This window comes from Micropterus salmoides, unplaced genomic scaffold (assembly GCF_014851395.1).
Source record: "Micropterus salmoides isolate LMB-PRFRI ecotype aquatic unplaced genomic scaffold, ASM1485139v1 Ms_hic_scaffold_1, whole genome shotgun sequence".
Classification (NCBI taxonomy): domain Eukaryota; kingdom Metazoa; phylum Chordata; class Actinopteri; order Centrarchiformes; family Centrarchidae; genus Micropterus; species Micropterus salmoides.
The window spans coordinates 30309620-30336231 of NW_024040040.1; the positions used below are offsets into that span (position 1 = coordinate 30309620).

Consider the following 26612-nt stretch of genomic DNA (forward strand, 5'->3'; position numbering starts at 1 on the left):
TAGTATTGAGTGCTTCTACTTCATTCCAGTTAGTTATCAAATTAGTTTAAACAAATAAAGCAAACAATGTAAGCACTCACCTCTTCCTGGTTGTCTCTTCAGCAGGGGGCAGAGGCAAAGGAATATGGTAGGCCGAGCACCTGCTTAAGAGCTGCAGGAGCAAACCATGAAGCTGAGTGTGGGGGGAGTAAAGGCATCAACAATGCTGATTTGTGATTATTTTGTGAGTATGTGTTTTTGATTTATTGATAGAAATTTGTATTTATGTAAATATTAATTCTTTGTGCTCTATTTTTCTATGGTGTTGGGTTTTTAGGTAAATATTTATTATTCTAAATGATGGTGGTCCCACCTAAGTAGTTTTACCCACTTAATTACCTGCAGGAGGGAATGTATATAAGGTAGCTAGTTGCTTTCTAAGTTTTGTTGCTTGTTGGTGTCAGTGTCTCCTCTTGTCTGTATTGAAGACAATAAATGCCACGTTTGCGCTTGCATTTTACCTCTGTCTCATGTCTCTCCACTGCCAGGCCATTGGACAGAGACACAAATTTTTCATTGTTTCCATTTGTATGAAACAGCAAACTCATGATACTGAAAGAGATGATGGTGGACTCATACTTGGCGACCTGGGTCTCTGGCTACCTCAAAGGGAGACCACAATATGTCAGGGTTAGGGACTTCCTCTGAGACTGTGGTCAGTAGCAAATGACAATGTAATTGTATGGTGTATTAGGGGTGGACAGGAGGGCGAGTATACATGAACCTGGTGGAGGTGTAGAGTTGTAACAATTAGCCGATTAATCAGTAAGTCAGTCTGAAAAAAATTACGACTGAAAATTAATGGCCAGCTATTTTCATAATTGATTAATGGTTTCACTTCACAAGAAAAAAAATCTCATTCTCTGTTCTCAGCTTTTCAAATGAGATGATTAGCTGTTTTCCTTTGTTAAATATGACATGCAATATGATATGTAAAGTGAATATCATTGGGTATTGGACTGTGAATGTCATTTTTTCACTGTTCTTTAACATTTCATGGACTAAACAATTAATCGAGAAAATAATGAAAATAATTTTTAGTTACAGCCCCAATAAAGCCAGGCAAAGAAGATTGTTAAACATAACACATAATGAATACAGACTGTTCAAACACATTTTTTGGGGGTTGTTGAAAATCATTCGGGCAAATGTGGGAAAGCAGTAATTGAAGTCAAATAACATTAGGCTGAGGAAGTGTGCACATCAAGTCATTATTACAATGACAATGTTAGAGATGGATAAAATTAGTATTTCAAGACTATGTTCCTATATTATATTCCTAATATTTCTCCCTTCCAACCTGAGATCATATCCCTTAAGATCCCCCTCTCCTGAGTCTACTGCTCTGTAGTCCGCTCAGCAAAAGAAGAAATATTAAGAAGAGTTCGCTCCCTGCTCTCTATTACAAATTTGAGACCTGAGGACAAAGACAGAGTGGAAGACTCTCCCTAGCCTCTGTGTAATATGAACCCTAAGATACCAGGACCATGGCTTAGCTCCACCAATCTGTCTGTGGTGAATAATGCATGTGGATGGGGCCTAAGGCAAGCCAAAGTGCTCATGTGTGGTCACTCTGCTGAGGCCAGAGGCCTAGCAACAAGCAGTGCTAGGGTTTCATCTGGCATCAAGGGTTATCTGTTGATCTGAAGTCAGTGAGTGAGCTTACCACTACTAGGGTTTCACCTAGTGCCAGGGGTTTATCTTGCTGAAATAGAGTCAGATTCAAGCATGACGGTGTGGAGTGTCCCTGGATTTAGGATAAGTGGTTTTGGATGCAGGTGGAATCCCCTCAGGAATCAGTGGGGAAGCCCAGAGTGACCAAATGTCAAAGCAGGCATGAATGTGATAATACAGACACCCATCATGTCTATTTTGACCTCTCTATCAGACTCTGAATCCAATTTGCAGCGATGCAGCTGAGACATTTTGCTTAATTCCTACAGCAATCATGACTGTGGTGTTAGTGGCATCATTCATAGCAATAGCAATGGTGTTAATGAATAAATGGGGATGAAAGAAATTATCAGGGTGGCAATAACATACAATACAATACAAAAGTATTCAGATCAATAGCCACATCGATGTTTCTTTTCAAGGTTACTGTTTATCTTTTCATTATAAAGACAGATGGATAAAATAAAATGTAATGGATACAACTGGAAACAATGATGTATGTCTATTTGAGTGCAGTGTATAATGAATGCCAGGGTTTGCCAGGGTTAGATTTTTATGATATCTTAAAGTGTGTACAAATGTACTGTTTCTGTGGTTTTTTGTTTCTCGCCACTGCTCAGTCATGCTTTTTCTATCCCTCCTCCTTTCCATTACCTTCTACTCTGTCCATCAACCGCTCTTTCCATTTCCTCCCTCCTCCCTCTGAATAGCGCTACATTAAGTCCTAATAGCATTGGAATAGACATACTACTCAGTAACGTCGGTCTGCGCAAGAGATTTATTCTTCTCCTGCGCCTGAAGTGCTTAAATAAATATCACTGCAACAACATTAAACGTGATTAGTTTTGTATTCAAGGCCTAAGCAAGGGTGGAAAAGGAAGTCCCATTTCATCATTGACGACAGTTGTTTTTGTCATGGTTTCGTGCACTGCAGTATCTTCCCAACCTAAAATTCCACAGTGTTTTGTCGCAACCACACTGAGAGAGTAATATTGTCATAGTTGATCGACAAAATTATATATTCAAACACGGACATTTCAGCAGATGACAACAAAATGATGCTACTAATGTACACACAGAAACACACAAATACATAAGAAAGCCCAAACACACAAACCCAGGTACAGATACGTAAAGGCAAATAACAATATACTGTAAACATACACACACACACACACAAAAGGACAAGTACAGTCCTATAATATTTCACACACTTGCGCACACACACACACACACACACACAGTTACAAACACATGCACACAAATTCTCATACATACACTCACACATATACAAAATTGAGGTCACTGAAGCATAATAATGCCTTACATGTCCAACATCATTAGTTGTGCTGGATTATTAAACATCCCCCTAACAGACCTTCACAATGATATGTCAACTCCATCAGTCAACTTTGCAAACATAAAGCTGATGATACACGCAGCAACTTTTAGAGCAATGTTGCTGTCAATGGTAATGAGTAAAGATTACTACTGTAATAACCCCTCCCGCTGCCCTGGCAAGCCACCCCGCCCTGCCGCTATCGGTTCAAAACATAGTCGGACTTGCCACCAGCAAGATTGCTCAAAAAGTTTTGAAAATTACCAGTTTAAGACTATCAAGCTGATGATACACGGGACAACTTTTTGAGCAATGTTGCTGGGCGATCTTGTTGGTGGCAAGTCTGACTATGTTTTGAACAGATAGTGGTGGTGCGGGGAGGGTGGCGGAGTGGTGGGGGAAGGGGATTACAGTAGTGATCTTTACTCATTACCACTGACTGTAACATTGCTCTAAAAGTTGCTCCGTGTATCATCAGCTTCAGTGGGGGTTCAGACCAACACCAGCCAAAGACTTAAGAGATTTGCCTCTGCTGACTTACTGTATTCCAAATGATCTAATAGACTTAAAGGTTCACTGTGTAGGTTTTAGTGGCATCTAGTGGTGAGTAGTGATGGGTATCGCTACTTGATACCTTTAAGGTATCGACCAAAACAGCCCAGTATTGAGTAGAATCAAAATGTCTCCAGTCAAACCAGTACTTCATTCAATACTTTTTGTAACCAGATCATCAAAAAATGACTATTTGTAGGGTTTTGCTTGCAGCCAAACACGCAAGCAACACACTGAAAGAAAGAGAAGAGCATGCCCTTTTTTCCCTTATATGCTTGCACCCTAAATTGTATAAAAAAAGTCGAGTCCATGCGTGATTTTTTGGCTGCGGTCTCCGATATGTTCGTCACTGTTGCAAGATTATCACCAAAATCTTTCTGTTGGTTTCATCTTCTGGTATCATTTTACACTTCTCTGTATATTTTTATTTGCTATTCACATCAATTGTTACCGATAGATCACTGCGTTCCATCTTACCAACGGCGTCGCCAGGTCATTTTTCTGGGGCTTAAACACAGACAAAGCCTGTCTCGCAGGTCTTCAAAGAAAGGTTTTTTTGCACAATAAGAAAACCTGCAATGCAATATAAATATATTTTTAAAAAGTAACTTAAGGTAAAAAAAGAATAAGCTACTGCATTACATTCTATTATATTTTTAAATTCTGAATTGTCACCTGCCACCTAACTTTTGTCCTTCCCTTTATAAAAATAAAGACATTTCCACCATAAATTGGTGCAGAAAATGTCTCCAGAATGCAGGAAATTAAGTTTTTAAAGCCCAAATTTTTCAGGGGACCCCCAGACCCCCCCACTAGTTAATATTATCAGTGTTAATTATTATCAGAAAATGAGACAGATGTTAGAGTTACTGTGTAGAGGTAATTTACTGTTGCTGTACAGACGTACTTTGGGTAGGCGGCAACAGGAGGCAGGGGGTGAAAACAGGTGAAAACATGAAAGATTTCTGTGCTGGGCTAAGCCCCCAATGTTTCAAGAGCCTGGAGCCCCTGCATCTTATCAATTAAACGCGTTTGTGGTGCAGCAGCAATCAGCTGATTTTACTCACGGATCAGTACGGTCTAGACCTGCTCTATATAAAAAGTGCACTTAACTTCTGTTATGATTTGGCACTATATAAATAAAATTGAATTGATAAGGTGAAGGAAGGTGAAGGAAGGTGAAGCGCCAGTCTGATTGGGCTGGATCACTAGAACGAGGGAATGAGACAGTGCCAAGCTAATGTTTCAGACTATTTCCTTGGGCTGTACCACTTGGGAATGAGGGTCTGCAGTAATTCTAATTTAAGTGAAACAAATACGCCAGCAAATAAGCCAGGCCCCCAATACTAATGTACTGTTTGCAGCAACAAACAACATTAGTGCTCTCCAGAACCACAGACAGTAAATGTTTAATGCACTGGCATTCACTATGAAGAATAATGGTGAGCGACAAATGAGAGTGGTGTATATGACGTTAATTTGATGAGTGCCTTCGATTTTACACTCAGTAAAAGCCAAGGGGACAGCTAGGTTAGTCAAACCCACACATTGCTGTGTTTCTCTGTGCAATACACACAGACTGTTGTGTTTGACTGTTTCCTGTTGCTGGAATTGTGCCCCTAATGGAGGAAGAATAAAAGATAAGGACTTTGTCTGGTAAACAAAGTTTGTTTATTGTACTTAATCTGATTGTATGTTTTATCTTGTGACCTGGCTGCAAGTCAAGTTTCACACCAAACTGAATATTTACAACATAAGTAGTCCTTACATAATATAAAATATGTATGCTCTATACATATTAGATACAGCTTTTACAATTGCTATAACACATTTCTCTGTACAAGTTCATGTTTTCTGTGGTTTATAGCTCATCCCATGTGCACTTTTGCTGTGAAATTACTCTCTGCCAAGAAAATGGCAAGAGGCTTATTGAAGCATATTGCAACATTTCTGATTTATGTTTGTGACACATACTGTAAAGTAGTACAATCTATGCAATAAATAAGAGACTTTATTTTTGTTTTAATGAAATCTTGGATAATGCTACATAAATAAACAAAACGTAATTTAGACAACAGTAACACTAATTGTAATGCTACCTGTTAGTTATTTTAATGGTCAATGTATAGTTAGTGACAAATTCTTTCTATTAGCAGCCCGATGTTGTCAGTGTTGAGGTACACAAGTTGATTCTGAGATATGTATGAAGTCTTTTGGTTGCATTAGTGCATTTTGGATGTGAGATGACAAAGAAAACTGTAAAGAATTTTGAAAAAGTAAAAATCATATTAAAAATGTGACTTAGCAATTGTAAAAAAAAACTTTAATACTACAGTACCTCAGGTCTAGATGTAGCCATGTGATTATATGGGAAATGCCAACAATGCTAACACACTATTTGAATCAGAGCTGTAGAATAAATGCTTAATCTCATTTCCAATATATGCTGGGGTTTTATTGGAATTATTAAAAAATATAGGTCCTATAGTACTTGGCTTTTTTAGATTTGCTTTGTTTGTTCACAAGAACATTTTTGGTACACTAAACACAAAAAGATCCAAATTAAAAACCACCACTAACATCTCTACCAACATTCATTTTACAGACTGACAAAGTGCTAAGGGGACACATTCATCATGCAGTCCTTACACTGAAAGATCACTCAGCCTATTTGGAACTAAGAATATTGTCCTCAATTACGTAAATCAAAACATAGGCAAAGCAAGTGCTGCTTTGATCTTTGTTTAACAGTTTCAGAGGTATACAACACAGCAAATTATAATTAAGATGGAAACTGCCACCTTTTTTCAGGAAAAAACCCTAAAATAACATACCCAAAAAGAATCCGGAATAACTCCTCAACCATTTGGCCTAGATGCATAATTCTGGTCTTCATTGAAAGGTCAGAAGCTAAGGAAAATAAATCCATTGTAAATTAACGTATTTATTTTTACCATTTATTTATTTTACATAAAATTTTTAATGAAATAAACCATCAAAACCGTCATCAAACAGATTATAATCCAACTGAATATATTTTAATACACCTGTAATGCAATTGTAACTGTAAAGTTACAATTACATTAAACTAAAATACAACAGTTATCATCCAGTATTTAAAATATATACCAGACAAATGTCCATATTTTGGCAATATTTGTTGTTTAAATGACTTTTATTGGGAGTTATCTTTAAAACACTATTTCTGTCCATACAACCATGTTCCAAATAACATAAAGCTTCCAAAACATTGAAATATTGATAAAAACAGTGAATATTCATCAACATTCCTGTGACCAAAAGCACTCCCATGCTTTACAGGCATATAACTTGAGTATGGAACATCCCACAGTGATGGGATCGATCCGGCTTGAGCAGACCTTTCATTTGATACCCTGTATGTCTATGTCTGTGATATTTTTAGCAACACATTAGCTGATTTTTGGACTGAAAACGGCGAAAACGGCAAAAGTAAGTCAGAGGTTGTAAAGATCGCGTGCTGCCCCCAGTACCACGGGCGTCGGTATGCAGGTAGTTAAAGCAGGTCTGCATACACACAAAAGTGAATGTGATGACGGAAGACAGAAATACACATAGAGAAAAAAGAGGGAGAGAGGCAGAGGGGAATCCTTGGCCTGTGAATCAGACCACAGCTTTACATCAGCCAGTGGCTTGTCAGCTACACACACACTTATCAAGGGGTCTCAAATAAACAATGACATACTGTAGGTGTGCGCACCAGGGAGGGATCAAGTCCTCACAGAAGCCTTCCCTATAATAGGAGATCTAAGAGGATCGTAAGTGAAACATCTAGCTGCCACAGTTCAGTGGTAAAGGGATCACCTTGTAATAGTCGCCTATTCTGCCTTCAGGTATAGCTTTTAATGTGTTGGTAAACCTGCTTTATGTGTATTGGTTGTGCCTTCACGTGGAAAAAAAAAGCAACTGTATATCAGAAGCCTGTGGTGTATCACGGATTGTTGTAAGGACCTTTTATGTATTTTTTTTGTGGTGATAATGTCTGTAATGTTGGTTTGATGCGTCGGAGTGCGGCCGAGCCTCCAGCGCCTAATATCCCGCCGTGGTGTAACCTGGTATATCTTTAAATACACGCTGTGAAACCCATCCTATGGACTTTTCGTTAATATATAATTTTTGTAAGTGTGTACAGGTGCAAGTTAGTTGCTTATCTGGTTTAGGCAGGGCTTCTTCAACAAAGGTAAGCAGGCTGCCGAATGTAATCTCCTAAACAGGTATCAGATCCGCCCGTAACCTTATCTTTGGCGTATGTCAGTTCCCTTGCTGTCTTAGTGTAAGGCAAATTGTTACAACCTCTGTTTAAAACACTTAGCACTTTCCATATGGACATGAACACATGTTTACATAAGTGCAAACACATGTCTATCTGCTCATACCAATGTAAACCATGCAGAGAAGGATACACCCTATAATTTATAATCACATTCCAAATTGCCTCTTTTGTTTAATTTGACATATTACGTACATATTATTACTTGCTGGTTTTATTCTGCCCCAATGCCATTTCATCTCTGCATTCAGCTTCATGAAGGAGCAATAGCAAATGAGAAAGCTAGGCCATTTGAGTGTTTTCACCTTGGATGAGAACGAAACACATTTAATGGATATTAGGGCTTGCACTCCATGGTGGTGGTTGATTGACAGATCATGATGGTGCAAATGAAGTAGGAACTGAAGTAACGAAGCTATGAGAATGGACCTGTTCCACTTATTACGATCGCTAACACAGCTTTGTCTATCACCCTTGAGATGAGTGCTGTTTTAGGTGAATCCAGCCAGCACTGTGGAAGGATAGTCTCGCCAGATTGTATGGAACAGTTGCCTTAAGTAGTGTACTAGAGACATGCACTCAACCCAACAAGTCATCATACAGAATAATGTATTCATCTAAAAATAGGTAAAGCCAATTATCACTGGTAATTGATTCCATCAACCATCGCTGATAAAATTGTTACAGAATACTACTGGGGCACAAATATGGACCCGCAAGCAAGATGGAGTGCTGCCTCAGCTAACAAGACTGTAAGGGACAGGGCAGACTCACTGCACCTATTAACACAGCATCACAACATCCATCTATCACGTTGTCTGCCATTTATGGTGTCTATAGTGCTGTTAGTCTCAAATTGGATAAAGTTTTGGTATGTGTGTAGGTGAATGTCAACAATATGAACACTCTGTGAATTATCTGATGTTAACAACCCAAATTATTATATTAGGTCTTTATATCTTTTATAAACCTTTTGTAGTTCACCTGTACTGCAAATCACCTCCAGTACATTTAGTGTAATGTATTGCTGTACATGTACACACAAACAGAGGCAAATACAGACCAATACAGTATACACAAATATGTATCTACAAATGCATGACAAAAGGTCTTCAAGAGAACATTTGTACCAGAACCCCTGATGGAAAAAACAAAACAGAACTGAATGCAAGTGAAAAAGTGGTTTTAGAGTACTCAAATCTTTACTCAAGTAAAAAGAAAAATTACAAACCTACTGGAGTAAAAGATTAATATATTTCATAATATTTCATAATCTGCTGTGCATCAGGTTAGAAAGTCATGTCCAACATGGTTATTTCTATAGGGAATGCAATTTGATTTTCTGGTTGATTATCTGTAATTTAGCCATTTCTGTTTAATACAATTATTTTCCTTTTTAAATCTCCATGAATGTATTGATAAGATCACTTTAAAATATCGCGTTTGCTGCCTAGCCTATTATTGTTGCCTGTCTCTTTTATTATGGACATGTAGCTAACCAAACCACTTACTTTGCAGTAGCACAGGCAGCCAATACAATCTGATTATTATAAGCATCTAAATAATCTGTACAACACAAAGAATTATTGTAGTAACACAGGAGCAGCTCATTGTTGAATCAGGGTAAACCTACTAACAGAGAAAGCTGTACGTTGTGCGTAAAGCCCAACAGGACTATTTTATCCACCCATATTCTCTCTCTCTCTCTCTGCGCATCTCATACATGACTGTTTGCTGAATAAATAACAGCTGGTAACTGCTGATTGAAAGCCAAAATTAGTTTCACCCGGGTCTTTCGACATTCTGTTTATAGGTTACTCACCGTCTTTTCAATAACAGGATACTGTTAATATATCAGAATCAATCGATTTTCTAAACGTTTGCATCTGCCCAGCTCATTCATCTGCGCCCGTCTCTTTGTACCACCTGGCGCTCTTCTGTGTAACTGTGCGCACAGCCTGGAATGACAGCTCATTTTGTTAATGAAGCAAAATGCAGTTAAGAGACTGGTTAAGTTATGAAGGTATGAATGGAAAATGTAGCGAAATTAAAAGTAGATCACTGGCCCAAAGAAAATACTGGAGTAGGCTAAAGGAGTAAAAGTACAGTTATAAAAATGGAAAGTGAAAAGGTGCCAATGACTTAATTTATTATTTTACTTTATTTATTTATTGTGCAAATTTGCATTACTTGTGACTGCTGTCTTCAGGTAGGCCTAGGCTATAAATAAAATATAAAAGAAAAGTCTATAATATTGAGGCACTTTGCTGCTCCTGTCTTCTCGCTTAACTTTTCAGCACCACCTTTGCGTTGTGTGACATGTTTTCTAACGGCCTACAAATGCAAGGCAGTCCTTCTTCTCTGACATCATCACCAAAAACACTAATAATGCACGTGCCCTGTTTGCTACTGTCGACAGGCTAACCAACCCTCCTGTGTCTGTAGCCTCTGACCTCTGACTTCTATCCACCAGGGCCTGCAATGAATTTGCCTCCTACTTCACATACAAAATTCAAACAATTAGACAAGCAATCAGTGCCTCCATGTCAGTAACAGGATATGTCTTGTCCCTGTGTCCACTTAAAAACAATTCATATAGCATGGGACAATTTGATTCTATTAACCTTAAAAACCTGGAGGACATAATACAACATCTGAAATGCTGCCTTGATATTCTGCCAACAGGTTTTTTCTTAAATGTGTCTAAATGCATGGCCACAGATCTACTACAAATTGTCAACATGTCTCTCCTCTCAGGTTTTTTCCCACAGGCCCTGAAAACTGCAGTCATTAAGCCACTCTTAAAAAAGAGCAATCTAGACAGGTCACTAATGAGCAGTTACAGGCCCATTTTTAAGTAAAATCATTGAAAAAGTGCTTTCTTGGCACTAAATAACTGTTTTGAAGTCTTCCAGTCAGGTTTTCTTTCTTGTTAAGGTCTTCAATGACATCCATTTAAACACTGACAGTGGAAGAATTTCAGTCTTAGTATTATTGGATCTCAGTGCTGCATTCGACATAGTCGACCACAACATATTACTAGACAGACTTGAAAACTGGATTGGACTTTCTGGCACAGTACTAAACTGGTTTGAATCCTACTTAAAGGACAGGGACTACTTTGTGTCTATAGGTAATCACATCTGAGCTGACAAAAAATGACATATGGAGTCCCCCGAGGCTCCATTCTGGGGCCTCTTTTAACATTTACATGCTTCCACTGACTCAGATGAAAAACAACAATATATGTTACCATAATTATGCAGATGACACACAGATTTACATAACCATTTCACCAGGGGACTATGATCCCATACAAGTGCTGAGTAACTGTATTAAGCAGGTCAACGATTGGATGTGCCAAAATGTTCTCCAATTAAACAAAGATAAAACTGAAGTTACTGTTTTTGGAGCCAGGGAGGAACGATTGGAAGTCAGTGCTCGACTTCAATCTGTAAAAAAAAAAATATCCATGCATTTATCTTCAGTCGACTCGACTACTGTAACAGTGTCCTTATAGGGCTCCCTAAGAAATCCATCAGACAGCTGCAGCTCGAGTCCTCACTAAGACCAAAAAGGTGGATCACATTACTCCAGTTCTGATTTTTCTTTTTACCATTGCCTTTAACTAGTAGTACTTATAACTTACACTGCACTGTAACTTTTACTGTCCTGTTTTCTTTTTCTTTGTTTTTAGCTTTTTACCATTGCTTTTAATTAAATATTTACACGGTGAGAAATGTGTAGGTAATTGAGTGAAAAGATAATGAGAGTGAGATTGAACAGAGTGAAGGAAGTGGTCTTAAATCTCACGCCTGAGTGATTTGCAGGAACCTCTGTCCACCTGCAAAACATGCAAGTCGGTCCAGAGTATAAGTGGATCAAAGTGGCCTGCGGACAGACATGTCCTGGTTTCTCTGTAGTGTCCGAGGGTTTTTGGAGTTTCAGTGGAGCCAAAGATTGCTATGGACCCAAGTACAGACTAGCTAGAGAGAGTAGATTAAGTGTACTTCTCTGTTTATTCTCTTTTCAAAAAGATTGATAATAACGCAATTATTTGCTCAACCCCTCAGCCTGTTTTTATTTTCCATTTAACTCTTTTAACCCTGATTGTACACTGCACTGTAACTTTTATTATATTTTAATGTGTATTTTTATTCAATTTCCCTATGCTGCTTTTAAACTTTTTTTATATATATATATATTTCCCTGTTGCTTTTATGTTTTATGTAAAGCACTTTGAATTACCTTGTTGTTGGAATATGCTATACAAATAAACTTGCCTTGCCAATAAACTTACATGATTTTTGTCCGCGTTTCAACCGTTTACTTATGTCTAATGTGGAGAGTGTGATTGATTGACTCACTCATAGTAAACCGCCTCGGCTATGAGCCAACCCCGAAATCGCCGGAGAATAGTGAGGGGGACAAAAGATAGATTTTGAAATGTGGGGGGGGACATGTCCCCCATGCATAATGGCTCCTACGCGTATGAGTGATGTCAACAGTAGCAGGAAAATGAATCTCCTTTACAATCAGTTCCCAAACAAACAAACAAACAAAAATTTTTTTCATAATTTTCAATTATATAAGAAAATATATCCAGAATGTAAGGGTTAAAAAACCTTACAGAGTGGACCTTTATAGATAACATGCAACTTGCAATATTACAATAATAATAAAGTTATTAATATTAAACAATAGGGTTTAATTAACTTTAGCACAGATCAATAATCAACAGCTTAAACTAATATTATCTACTTCAATAAAAGTATACAACAGTCATCAACCATGTGATGTAGGTGTGTGTGTGTGTGCTGAGGGGATAGATAGAGGGGGCGAGCAAGGTAGACACCTCCAGGTGGGTGGCTCTTCATGCGATGATAAAAAAACAAATGGCGAAACTTAAACAAATAGAGGTCTCACTCTACCTGTCCTCACCAAGATGGCATAGAGCACAACTGCATTAGGCTACCAGCTCTCTGTGGGTTCCAGATGTGGATGTGTGTGGATGTGCCTAAGGCCTGTAGATGTGTGTGGTAGTTTAGTAGAGCGAGAGAGAGAGAGAGAGAGAGAGAGAAGGCACAGAAGAAAGGTACATAGGACCCTGGTTGCCACAAGACAAACTACCTAATACTTTATCACACAGGAACTCTACATCGAACTAGTGTTCAGCAGCAGTGGTCCTTTGCTTTGACCTTGATAGAGCACAGATATTTAGGTAACAGGTAATATTAGCTGCTTTCATACAGAGATCCCGCAATAAACACGGAAAGAATATCTGCCCAAGATGCCGCATTCATTCATTCATTCATTCATACAAACCCACATTTGGGGCATAATCCTTCAAGCTTGTGCGCTTTCACATAGCAATCTGGCTTTCGGGAACCAGCGGCATAGAAAAAGACCATAAAGTCTGACACGCCGGCTGTGGCTTTTCACACAGACATCCTTCCATCTCTGTTACTACCAATGTTCCTGGCTCAGTGGCGGATCAGATTGGACCCCCCTTTCCAGCTCTGGCTATTTCATACAGCGCAGTGAGCCGGTATATTGCCATAATATTCCCAGAAAAACAACGCGGTGTGAAAGCGACTTTTGTTTAGGTAGCTAATCCAGAGGAGTCCTCACAGGCTCCAGTCCTTATGATATCTGGGGTACGGTGCTATTAGCGGGTTCAATGGCTCAGCTGATCCTCAGGACAGCAGCAGAGGAAAGCAGCAAAGTGGAGAGAGAGAGGGGCACAGTGGTCATACTCTTTTTCAAAACGGTGGAATCCGAATCTTTCTTCTGCAGGCGTGAAATCATTATGTGAAGTATTACGATCTTTGGAATCAAGTTAACTTCAACGTCAATGTGGATTACCTCATGTAGCAACGGCTGTGGCAGTGGAAAGGCGAGAACAGATGGGTGGGCTTTCTCTTTATGGTTTTAGTGACTTCATGGCTGCACTACAAGGGGCTCGTGCGCTCCTAGCTCCAACAACCTTCACTACACTTTATTTTTTCATCAGTTTTTTCCGGCTTTATTGCTGAAACACAAGTTTTATGACAGAAATACAGTCACTGGTAAAGGAAGATGGGGTTTCAGATTAAAAAGCAGCGGACCTTAGATGATCCAACAGCCAGATCAACAGGACCAGGTACCATGGCGGGTGCAGTGATCGCTCAGAGGAGAGGAAAGAGAGCTGGGATAGGAGCCATGTTGGCCCAGCTTGGACTTAAGGCTGCTACTAAAGGTACAGTCTGGACAAAATGGGATTCATGTGGGCCAAGTAATGGAAACCAGAGACCCTGCTCATCAACATCCCAGATCAAGCACTCAGCGAGCAGACTATGTTCTGAGCTGTCAGTGCAAGACTCCAGCAAGATGGGAGGAGGCTGGCTCCATTGATGATACTTGGTGCTCAAACACAGACAAGATGGACAAAGGTCAGCCTTTTTATTGTAAAGATGAATCCATTTTATAATTTTGTTGCTGCTGTTTACATTCTCCCTAAACTCAAACTCAAAAAATGCACTGCAGAATGTTTGGGGTGTATTTGTTTATGTATATATGTATATAAATAACTGCATGTATTGCTTTTATGTTATTTATTTTATATGTTACCGTATTTTAATACACAGTTAATCATCTGCTAACGTTTGTGTGTTTAGCATGAAGGGACTACAAACTTTTTTTTTGTTATACAACCTGTTGTATAATGATAAATAAACTACCTTGTAAGAAAGAAAATAAATCTCATGAATCAAAAAACACAGCTTGGCCTAGCCTACACGCCTATAGGCTACAAATGACAGAGAGTGCCCTTCTTTCACTGGGCAATAGAAGAGAAGGCCGGTTCATATAAAGTGAGGGCAATCTGCAAACAGTGATGCAAATGCTCAGGTTTTGCAGGTGCTTCAGGTTTGAAATTTTATTTATTTGTAAATAGAATTTATCCTTGTGGGCCAGCAGTTGAATAGGCCTGACCTAGAGCATGTGTGATTGTAGATGCCCACATTGATTTGGATGGTGCAATGGTTCTACTGAGTCTTGGTCCTTTGCTGTGTGTATCAGTGTGTTTGTACACATACGCAAGCATGCAGAGCAGCCTGGTACAGCACATTAGGTGACTAATGAGGCGGACACACAACGCGGTGTTATCACACTTCGACTTGTCATGATTCATTATTTGGAGGGGGATACACACACCAACACATACACAAATACCCACACGGTGTGCTCAATACGCAGGATCCAAGAGCAACATAGTAACACTGAAAGAGTAGAATTGAAATGCAGGGTTTTCACAAATATAGACAACACCCAAAAAGCTTAAAGCCCCCCTCCAGCCAGTTTTAACTGCCGTTTTTGCTTAATGTTCTTTCTCAAACAGAGAATGGGGGTACACAGCACACAGTTTTTTAACGAGGCATGACAGTGCACCTGCGCAAGCTTGGACAATGTCGTATGACTTATGGAATTACTATAGTCAATGCACAACACGTTTTAACAACTAAGCAACTTTTGCAATTTTGAGCACAAAATTAAGCTATTTCTCAAAAAATATTTGGCGAACTATGTGAGTAATCAACATTGTAAGGGAATGACTCAGTAAAATATGAAATATCATAGAAATGTCAAAATATACTAGAGGGGGGCTTTAAAATCAAAACTTGCTATAGTTAAATTATATTTTTTATTATTTACACACATCACAGTCTTTGTCTGAACATTTTCTTGTTCTAGCAATGCCCTGTAAAATCAGGCAAAGTAATTAAACAACAGTCTTCAAACTATTTGGCACTGCATTAGTTTGTCAAACATCATTTAATCAGTGCTTATCATCGCACATTATTAAACAACCACTTCTGATGTTTTGTTGTTTTTATTCCCACCTAATGTATTTTTTTCCCTGATTGATAAATTACAGCACAGCACCCATGTGAATGACACCCAGCAGGCATCATGCATGAATGCTAAATAAATATCTGACAAGACCCCCTGCATCAACCTATTAAAGTATAGGTCTACTGAATTAAAAAAATATTTTTTATTATTTTATTGATCTACAGTCGTAAGCATCTACAATTTAGCAAGTATGAGGACATCATGACAATCCTGTGATATTGCACAATGTGTTAGGCAAGGCAAGGCAAGTTTATTTGTTTAGCACATTTCAACAGCAAGGTAATTCAAAGTGCTTTATATAAAACATAAAAGCAACAGGTAAATACAAAAAAGTTTAAAAGCAATATAGGGAAATTGAAAAAATACACATTAAAATATAATAAAAGTTACAGTGCAGTGTACAATCAGGGTTAAAAGAGTTAAATGGAAAATAAAAACAGGCTGAGGGGTTGAGCAAATAATTGAGTTACAATTATTTTGAAAAGAGAATAAACAGAGAAGTACACTTAATCTACTCTCTCTAGCTAGTCTGTACTCGGGTCCATAGCAATCTTTGGGTCCACTGAAACTTCAAAAACCCTTGAACACTATAGATGGTAATGACAGAGACAACACACATTTGTATTAAACATGCCGGCATTCAAGAATTCTACACTCAGATCTTAAATCAGATGTCTCAGCAACATCCTCCCAAGTCTTTCTAAACTGTCAACGAAAAATGAGGGTGATCCAACTCTTGACAACCAGCATGTTGGCCGGTAAAACTATACAACTCTCTAGCAGTCATACAATTGAAAAATAATATTGAAAAAAATTATTGATCATTCTTGCACAAATAGTCTGAATGCTTAATTTAAATATGGCTTTAATTATATATATAAAAAGGTAAACAGTATAGTTTATAATTTTATTTCATAGTTCTCAGTTTCAGGCAAAGCAAGGAGGGCCACCAAAAGGAAATCTTGCCATGGGTCCCACGTTGTCTAGAACCGAGCTTGCCCTGAAGTGTTTTGTAATACTTAACACAAATATTCCAGTCCCAGTGAACCTATTAGTGATGGTTTTCTATTGGCTCATGCAGACTACATGACTTTCAGGTTCGGCAGATCGATGTGCTGTTCAGACTGAACAACTTGCCATCTCGTGATGGGAGTCTTGAAGTCATTTTGGCGTTCACACTTCATGACTGATCAGTGACAGAGGGTCACACACACACACACACACACACACACACACACACACACACACAACACTGGTCTTCAAACCACGTTTTGTCAAGAAAACACATGAAATGTGAAATTACGTGAACCTACACACGAAACAGCTGTTGTTTGTTATTATAAAGCTATCAATTATAAAGTCAAAGAATATGATAAGCACACAGGTAGCAGGGGTTGTCTGAGCTACAGAGAGAGCTGGAGGTGAGTAAAAAGTTTTTTGCAGTGAAAAAGTAGCTGCCTGTTCTGCCAGCTGCCTGCTCTCATTGGCTGGATGTGGATGTCGAGTCGGCCGACTCCTCCAGATATTTGGCAGACGTCGGCGATGTGTCAGAAATGTGTCAGGGATGCGTCGTTGAGTAGATCACACATAACGACTGGCAAATGCTGATCGATCGCAGATTTACCCCCGATCACAGCCCGACGGCTTAAAATTAAAATTAATACGGCTTAAAATCGTGTAGTGTAAACTAGGCTTTACATTGTAATACTGAGTTTGTTAAGGTGCATATCATGTATTGGTGAAGCTGTTGGTCTAAATCCAGCTTCCTATTTGTCACCTAAACCCCTGTCTGACTTGCTGTCTATCTCTCTCTCTCTCCTTCCCATCTCCCCTGTCCTATTTCCTTTTTACATACCTAAATGCAAGTTCATGTCATTATCTTGTTCATATGTGCTGAAACAAACACAAAGCTCTGCATTTGAAAATGGACGCCTCTTTCTCCAGTTAAAAAACCTAATGCAACTTGTTGTGTGGGCGACATCTGACAGCACAGTCATGTTTGTGTGTGTGCATTATGTGCTGTTTGCAAGAGGTGGGATCATCTACAGCAGTCATCGGCGCAGGGTGCTAACCTCTTCAGAGAGAATGCAGGTCTCTAAGTGCTTTGCTTAGCTACTGCTGCTAGGCAATCAAGAGTCCCCTCAGTAACACAGGACAGCCTGCTCCTCTGGGCTCATTGCGCAATGTTGTGGACACTCACGCTTGGTTCTCGAGACCCACAACACATTTAAGATAGTCTTTTCATAATGCCTAGTGGTGTTATCAGTTCAGTCACACAAGCTAGCAAAACAAGTGATTATATCTGCAATAGGGTGGTGATTTCTTTCAAGATTTCAAGGTTATATGGCAGAAAATTCCTTATGTTTTAATGCTTTACCTTTCATCTGTAACCAGATGGTCTATAATGTAATTTACTGCAAAACTCCCAAAAAGACATTCAGCTTTGGTAAGAGTAAAACCTGTGATTAAAGCCAAGGGTGTGATGTGATTACCCAAACCCTATATCCTAGAATTATATAAAATGAATGTCCAACTGTTCTGCATTAATGATTTACTGCATGTTCAAAGCTCACGGCAGTGTCAATGCAAGAAGTATTCGTATAGCACAGCTGTTGAAGAAATGAAACTCATGTATGACGTGGACACGCACTAACTTGAGTGCTAAACAAAAGAGGGAGACTACTGAGTTTTTATACAGCTAAGATAAATTGCATTGCTGACACAACATTGCATTGTTGACACAGCTGCCTCCTGACTTTGAAACAGAGATACATTGTTGCAGTTAATATAGCCACAATAAAAAGGTACAAAAAGTGTGACCTGTGATGTAAGAGGATGATAATGCCAGTGCTTGGGCCCCTTCTCTTCTCAATTTACACCACCTCACTGGGGCCAATCATTCACTCACACGGCTTCTCTTACCACTGCTACGCAGACGACATGCAACTCTACCTATCCTTCCCGCCAGACAATCCCACTGTCTCGGCGCGGATCATGGACTGTCTATCGGACATATCTGCATGAATGAAGGCTTGCCACCTTCAACTAAACCTCACTAAGACTGATGAGATGAGAAACTTGGGTGTCATGATTGATGACCAGCTGTCCTTTTCAGACCATGTTGCTGCTGTCTCTCGGTCATGCCGCTTTGCTCTCATGTCTCTCCATTACTCAGTGACCTCCACTGGCTCCCCGTGGCCTCCAGAATCAAATACAAGTCACTAATGCTTGCATGCAGAGTGACTACTGGGTCTGCACCCATCTACCTAAACTCCATAATACAAACTTACGTTCCTTTTCGGCCACTACGCTCCTCCAATGAACGCCGCCTGGCTCTGCCATCCCTTCAATATTAGTAGGAGTATCACTAGGAGTATTGTCAGTTGTAGATCTGTAGTTGATGCTCTGTTGATGCTTGTATGTTGTTCCTCAAATGTAAGTCGCTTTGGATAAAAGCGTCTGCCAAATGAGTAAATGTAAATGTAATGATAAGAAAATTCCAAGACAAAAGTGGGAACTTTTTGATGAAGGCCATTGAAATTTTATGAAAGACTGACTAGAATTTTTGCATTTTTTGAAGACATTGCGTGTGGTTGCTGCTTCTGCTGGTTCTGTTCTAAGATCTTAAAATTGTCAAAACATATATTGCATTTTCACAGCGTTATATTATAATGATATTATAATGCGAAGACAGTGTTTGTCTAAATGTTGACGGTTAAAAGTGTTTCATAGCTAACCACATGGTGGTGCTATTAACACACTCCCAGGAGGGAGGAGTCACCCGAATACGCTAATCAAAAAAATTAAGGGAACACTTAAATCCCACATCAGATCTTGATGAACGAAACAGTTAAAAGTTCAAAATCTTGACTATACATTGTATAATTTGTTGTAACAATGGTCAATGGAAACTAGAATCTCCAACCGACTGAGGGCTGGATTCAAAATCACACCGAAAATTAAAGTAAAAACATTTAAATCACAGGCTGATCCAACCTGCCTGACTTTCATCGTGGCAACTCATGTGACTCAGTAGTGTGTATGGCCCCCCTGTGCCTATATGCATTCCCAACAACATCTGGGCATGCTCCTGATGAGACGGGGGATGGTGTCGTGGGGGATCTCCTCCCGGACCTGGATCAGGGCATCAGTGAGCCCCTGGATAGTCTGTGGTGCTACTTGCTGGTAGGATGCACAAATACATGATGTCCCAGAGGTTCTAAATTGGATTCAGGTCTGAGGAATGTGAGGGCCAGTCACTAGCATCAATGCCTTCATCATCCAGGAACCGGTTACACACTCTGGCCACATGAGGTCGGGCATTGTCCTGCAACAGGAAGAACCCAGGAACCAGTGCACCAGCATAAGGTCTGACAACTGCTCTGAGAATTTCATCCTGGTACCTAACAGCAGTCAGTAGCCCACTGGAAGTCATATTGTAGGCTTCCTAACATGACAGATTAAAATCTCTTAAGTTTAATTGACTTTATGTTACTGCTCAACGTCAGCAAAACTAAGAAGCTGATCACTGATTTCAGGAAGAAGGAGATAAAGACACACACTCCTGTCTACATCAGTGGAGCTGAGGTGGAGCCGGTGAACAGTTTCAGGTTACTGGGAATCAGCATCACAGAGAATCTGACATGGTCATCTCACATCTCCATGCTGGTGAAGAAAACTCAAAAATGACTGTATTTCTTAAGGAAGCTTAAGAAGGCCAAAATCCTGTGGACCTTGTACCGTATACTGTGATAGTTAAGTGTTCCCTTAATTCTTTTGAGCAGTGCATTTGTCCTCACAGTTCATGAGTTATTGACCAAAACACAAAGGATTTTATAACTAGCTGCAAAATGAAGTTTCTTTATGTGTAGAACTTGTATACCAATTTTTTATTTTATTAATGATGATGCACTGAGCACCTCTCTCCTCCTCTCCTTCTCCATCTCTATGCAACCTCATCCCATTAATGCATGTTACTAACTCGACTTCTTCTCTTTCCCATAGTTTGGCTTACTCGTCACTCTCCTCTATCTTCCTATTACTTTTTGCAGGTGTTTCTGACTCCTGTGCTGTGGGGTCTGGATCTGTGGTTGCTAGCCACCTGTTCCCCCCATGTTCCTGCTCAACACCCGCTGCTACAATTATTATTATTAGTCCTATTATTATTAATATAAGTATTTGTGACAGGGCCAGAAAATTGCAGGCGAATTATTATGCTTCTGGTGTTTTTTAATTTGTGTGCTGTGCCTTTTTACCTTTTGTGTTGTTTGTGTTTTTATTGCATGTGGTGTGTTTTAATGCATGTATTTTTAAAGTTTTACTTACTGGCTGGACTGATCTTAAACCGCACACCTCCACTGATGACATAATGACCAAATGAGCAACAGGTGTGGAAGCCGGCAACGGATTGCGACCCGTGGAGCTGCTGGGCCGTGGGACGGAGGATTCCCCAGAGGGACTGTTTGCCGTGCCGGGAGCTGCCAAATCACGGAACATTTCTCTTATTTAGCTTTTGTTTCATCTGTGGCATCACATGGGTTTTAGTTAGGCTGTTTTAAACTTATAAACATTTTTTTTTAATTGTAATTGTTAACATTTATATTAGCTTCTGTGGTTTGTTTCTGCTCTGCTCCAACCCCGATTTTTAAAGAACCTGTGTGTCTGTGAGTCCTAGGGCTCATTCCCTAGGTGGCGTTGTCGGCGAGCCCTCGCAACTTATTTTTTGTTAGTAATATCCTACCCTTTTAATTTCTTTTACCATGTATCCACACGTGACATATTGGTATCATTATTAGTACTATTAATTTTTCTGTCTGTACCACTACCACCTTTACGGTTTTTGTATTTCTGTGTAGATATTGTGTTTGCTGCTTCTCTCTCACTCCTTGTCCACCTGTGCAATGAGAACTCTTATGAATTGGCGCTATATAACTGAATGTGGTTCTCAAACTGTGGAGTGAGTGGAACTAAGTTGAATATGATTTAAATAAAAAACAAGAGCTTGCTGATACTATCGTGCTGACCTGAATCATTTCTTTTATATCTAACTCCAGCTAATAACCAAACCTGACCCTACGTTGATCCCCAACAAAAGTATTAACACTAAAAAGGGAGACGTCTTAATTGCTAAACATATCTTATAACTAATCAGACACTGCTTTGTCTGTTTGTGGGATCTGAAACAAGTCATAGGGATGGAGTCAAACCCCGCACCATGTGTGAGCGTTGGATTCAAAGCATTATCTCTCATCTGGGACAGCAACATGGTCAAACCAATGGTTAGACATGCATGTGTGGCCAGAGAGAGCTTCCGAGCAGCTCCAGGACTGCTTCAGTAGCACTGACTGCGCTGTATTTGACAAACAACATAGTCTATAACAGATGGCAGGTAAACATGGGGATTGAGAAGGGGTGTTAGTGCCTCTGGCTCCATGAAGTAAACGGGCATAACAGCTCATGGATGTGTAGGGGTGATCATTTTGTGGGATTGGACAGTTAGCTTTGACATCTTTTTTTTTTGGGGGGGGGGGGGGGGTATTTTGCCTTTATTGGATAGAAAAAGTGGATAGTGGTAGTATTGAGAGGGGGGAGCACCACAGGTCATATTCGAAACCCCAGCCGCTGCAGTAAGGGCTCAGCCTTGTACATGGGGTACACGCTCTACCAGGTGCTACAGCTTTAACACATCTTCAACGTGGCACCTCTGTCTGCATGTTTACCAAACATTTTTGCTGGCCATCCATCCATCGTCAACCGCTTATCCCACGTACAGGGGGCTGGAGCCAATCCCAGCTGACATTGGGCGAAAGGCTTTACATGTTGTGGTGCTACAGAATCTCCCCACTACCTTGTGTTCTTTTGTTCCCCCCTTCCCTGTGTTTTCTGTCTGTCCTCCCTGTCTGTGTTTGTCTGGGCGTGGCTACACTCTCTGGCTCCAGCGGCGCACCTGGTCCTCACACTAATCAAGCTCCTGCAGTATTTCAACCCCGGTCCTCCTCACATTCTTCGCCAGATCGTCAGTTAACCACATGTGGTACATGCGTCAAGGCTAACTATCTTCTCCAGTAAGATTCCTTGTAATTTCTGTCTCTCCCTGGATTAACCTGTTTTTCTCTGTGCCCAGGATCACACTACCTCCGGGAACCCTGCTGAACGCCACACCCTGCTCTGCTCACATCTTGCCTAGACTAACTCCCCTCCTCCGTGTTGTTCATTCTGCCCTGTTGGCACCAACCACCCAGTCCTCCGTTGCACCTTTCAATAAAACCCCTTTGTTACCCCTTCGAACTGTTCCGAGTCTGCCTTTGAGTCCTCAAGTTTTTGCATCATGACATTACAGCTATCAACCCGCACTGGCACAAGACTTTTCCCTGGCATTAAATGTTGTTGCTTCCAAAGCCTATAACAATGTGTTGTTAGAACGGTGGACTCTTGTTAACATAGCCAGTCGTACAGAAATGGCAACACCTCTATATACAAGGTTGTAGCTTTTTATAAGGTACTTTTGTAAAGCAGATTGCTGGTGTGTGTGTGTTCACATCTCCAGTATAAACAGTGGAAAGTGAAATGTGCAGAGGGGAGGGTTGAATTGGCAAAGCACCCGTCAGAAGTATCAATAGAGAGGAGACAGCTGGCGCCATCTCTCTGTGTTCCCCCCTTTCTCTTTTACTTGCTTTCTCACACCACAGCAACACTTTCAGATTGTGTGAGATATACACTTTCTGAAAGTCACTGTTTCTCCCATTACTCACCCGCTGATTTTTTCTCACTTTTCAAAGTTTTTTCTTGTCTTTCCTCTTAGTCATCTTGACCTCTTTTCACCCCTAAATTTGTTTCAAGCCCTTTCCTCCTCCCTCCTTTTCCTTGGCATCGGTCCACAGGTGGAAAATGTCCAGCAGCAGCTTTGGCCGTAGCCCATGGAGTTGCTGACTTTATCACCATGGTAGCTCTTTATCACCATGGAAGCTGCCTATCCTTGCAGTGACCAGTGTCCTGTTACCTGGTCCTGGTCCAGCTGGCATGTGTGTAGACATAAATACTGCCTCGCCATTGGAGAGGATTCGCCAAGGGCTTCCCCCATTTACTGTACTTTCCTCATTTTACTTTAAAGGTAAATTAATTTCATGAAAATGTTACAAAACAGCTGTTGTGTTTTAACTTTGAAGGGAGTTTTAAATGAATGTGCAGACACTAATTCAAAGTGTTTTTTGAGTGTACTCATCTGTAATGTAACCACATTTATATAGTCTTCTGTTAATACGATCTGGAAACTTCCCAAATGTACTGCATTTTCTGCACTTCCATGCTCATCACATCAAGAAATCTGAAGAGACACAAAATGTCAGGGGGCACCGCAAGAGAAAGTTTTCGACTCGCTGCGAATCAACTCTGCCCAGCTGATGCGACACCAGCGAACACTGTGATAGTACTAAGTGCACCCACCTCGTGATGTGAGCGGCTGTAAGTCGTGTGACAGAGTAGTTACGCTAGTAGTTTTGCAATATAACTCCAATACTGTCAGGGCCAGACATGCACAAACAGAACGTGGACTAAACTTTACTAGAGTAAACAGTAGTCAGGTCATTTACACATAACAGTTCACACAAACACAAGCAGGTGGGTGCCAAATACTCTGTATACATCACACAAACAGATACTGAGGCCAACTGACAAACAAGCACATTTAATAGTGACAAAACCATTTAAATGCCTAAAAAATTCAGATACAAGCACACTCAAATACATACACACACAAGTACCTTCCATAGTCCTCTTTCCAACCCAATGCATTCAAACTCACACGAACACAACAACTAATATGGCATCCTCTCCCGACTTCTTTATCTTTCTTAAACAACCCGACCACCACTTCCTTCTCCAAAGTATACACGCACTGACCTCCTTTTTGGTATAGTCCATCCCCAAATTTCTATTGCTACATCAGTGTTACATCTAACTTATGTAAAAAAGAAAAAATAACAACTCCCAAACATGTACAGACACTGTGCCATCTTTACACACTAGATGACCATCTCCATATTCATCTCCTGTACAAATGAACAGGGCAAAAAACAGGTGTCCACTCCCACTTCTACACACACAGAGCTCTCAAATCATTCTAACACACAGCGTTTTTCCCTACCATCTTTGCGGTAAAGGTTGATCTCCACTTTCCTCTCCTCTGACCCCAGCAGGGCCTGAGCCATCTGAGCGATGGCCAGTCGCTTGGTATCGGGTCCATACAGGAAGTTACACGTGCATGGCTTCTGCATGATCTCAGCACGTGAGAAACCACACATGTGGCAGAAGCCATCATTGCAGAAGATGATGGCGCAGTTCTCCACTCTTGCATTGGCAATGACGAACTTACGACCTGTGGATAGAATGAGAAAAATTTACTTTAGTTTTCACCAAGACAGCAACACCAACACCCAATTAATTGTACTAAAGTGTGTGACAGAGAAACAAATGAACAAATTAACCCTCCCATTTTTCTTAGCTTGGGACCGGCAATTAGGAATGCACTTGTGCTGGGGAGCACCCGTTATTCAGTGTCTTGCCCAAGGACACTTCAACACATGGACAGGAGGAGGTGGGGATTGAACCACCAACCCTGTGATCAGCCACTCTATCACCTGAGCCACAGCTGCCCCCTCACAAAAGCTTTTACAGTGAATAAAATACAATGTAGTTGTCAATTAACACAATCTCAAACATCATATTTACATGTCATCAATTACTGTTCAGAATCAGATTTATTGCCAAGTAAGTTTACACATACATTTGCTTTGGTGATTTGGTGCTTAACAATAAACATAGCAACTTAATGAGAATGATCATTTATGTCCATATTGCTAGAGGCAGGCCTTTTTAACTTATGAAGAGCGGAATACTAACAGTTTAAATTGCAATCAACATGAAAGCCAACAAATGTAGGTAGTCAGTGTAAATCATATGTTTGTTGTATAAAGAAGTGTGTATGAAATACAGCTTTATCATACAGTATTAAAATAGAAAATTATGATGTGACAATGCTGTGATGGAAAATATCCTGACATTGATGGGAAACGCCTTTCTCATAGCATTTTGACTTTTCAAAGCTGGAAATCGCAGGTGTCATCAGTACTATTAATATTGTTAGCATTCCAATTAGTCTAACCAATTCCGGGGTTAGCTAACTTACTGAGACACCTTCATGGAATGGAAAGTTATTAGAAGCAGCTGTGACAAGTCAAAATGTCTGCTTGGAAAAAGGTCTATGAAATCAATATTTCTTGGGGACAATTTAATTAAGTACCTTAAAACTCAGTAAAATAAGAATTATATTGAATATTTTCAGAGAAAATATTTTTATTATAAGTCCAGTTAGTAAGGAATGCTAATTACTCTTTCAAGGTGACGGAATCCCTTTGCATTATAGTCAGCTATAATAGCTCATTTTCAAACCTAATAAACCTATGCAAAGAAAGCAGTTGAGTATCAATCAAAAACAAAATTAAATGAAACATTCACAAACCTTGTGGCCTTATCAGCCATATGCTAAACAATATTAAAATATTAAAAATATTTCTTTTTGGAAGACATTTTTACAAGCTAGTCACTTTCGTGCTTGTTTTCAAGCATTTTAGCTTTCTGCTGTCAAAAGGTCCGTTTTCAAAATAAATCTGAAGCAACACAATAAATCCTTCTAATAATATAAGTAAGAATTCATAAAAACTTAATAAAGATGTTTTTGAGTATACCAGATTGTGAATATGATTTAAACATTGATGGACTATTATTTCCTGAGCTGTATAATATTATCAA

The 26612-nt window shown here is 39.8% G+C and overlaps 1 protein-coding gene across 1 annotated transcript in view; it reads right to left on the bottom strand.

Moving 5' to 3' along the window:
• kcnh2b (potassium voltage-gated channel, subfamily H (eag-related), member 2b) overlaps window positions 1–26612 on the bottom strand; it is a 309793-nt gene that overhangs the window by 240723 nt on the left and 42458 nt on the right. The window contains exon 2 of the mRNA XM_038723752.1: window positions 24949–25179. Within this exon, the coding sequence (XP_038579680.1) occupies window positions 24949–25179 (231 nt within the window). The remainder of the gene's footprint in view (window positions 1–24948; window positions 25180–26612) is intronic.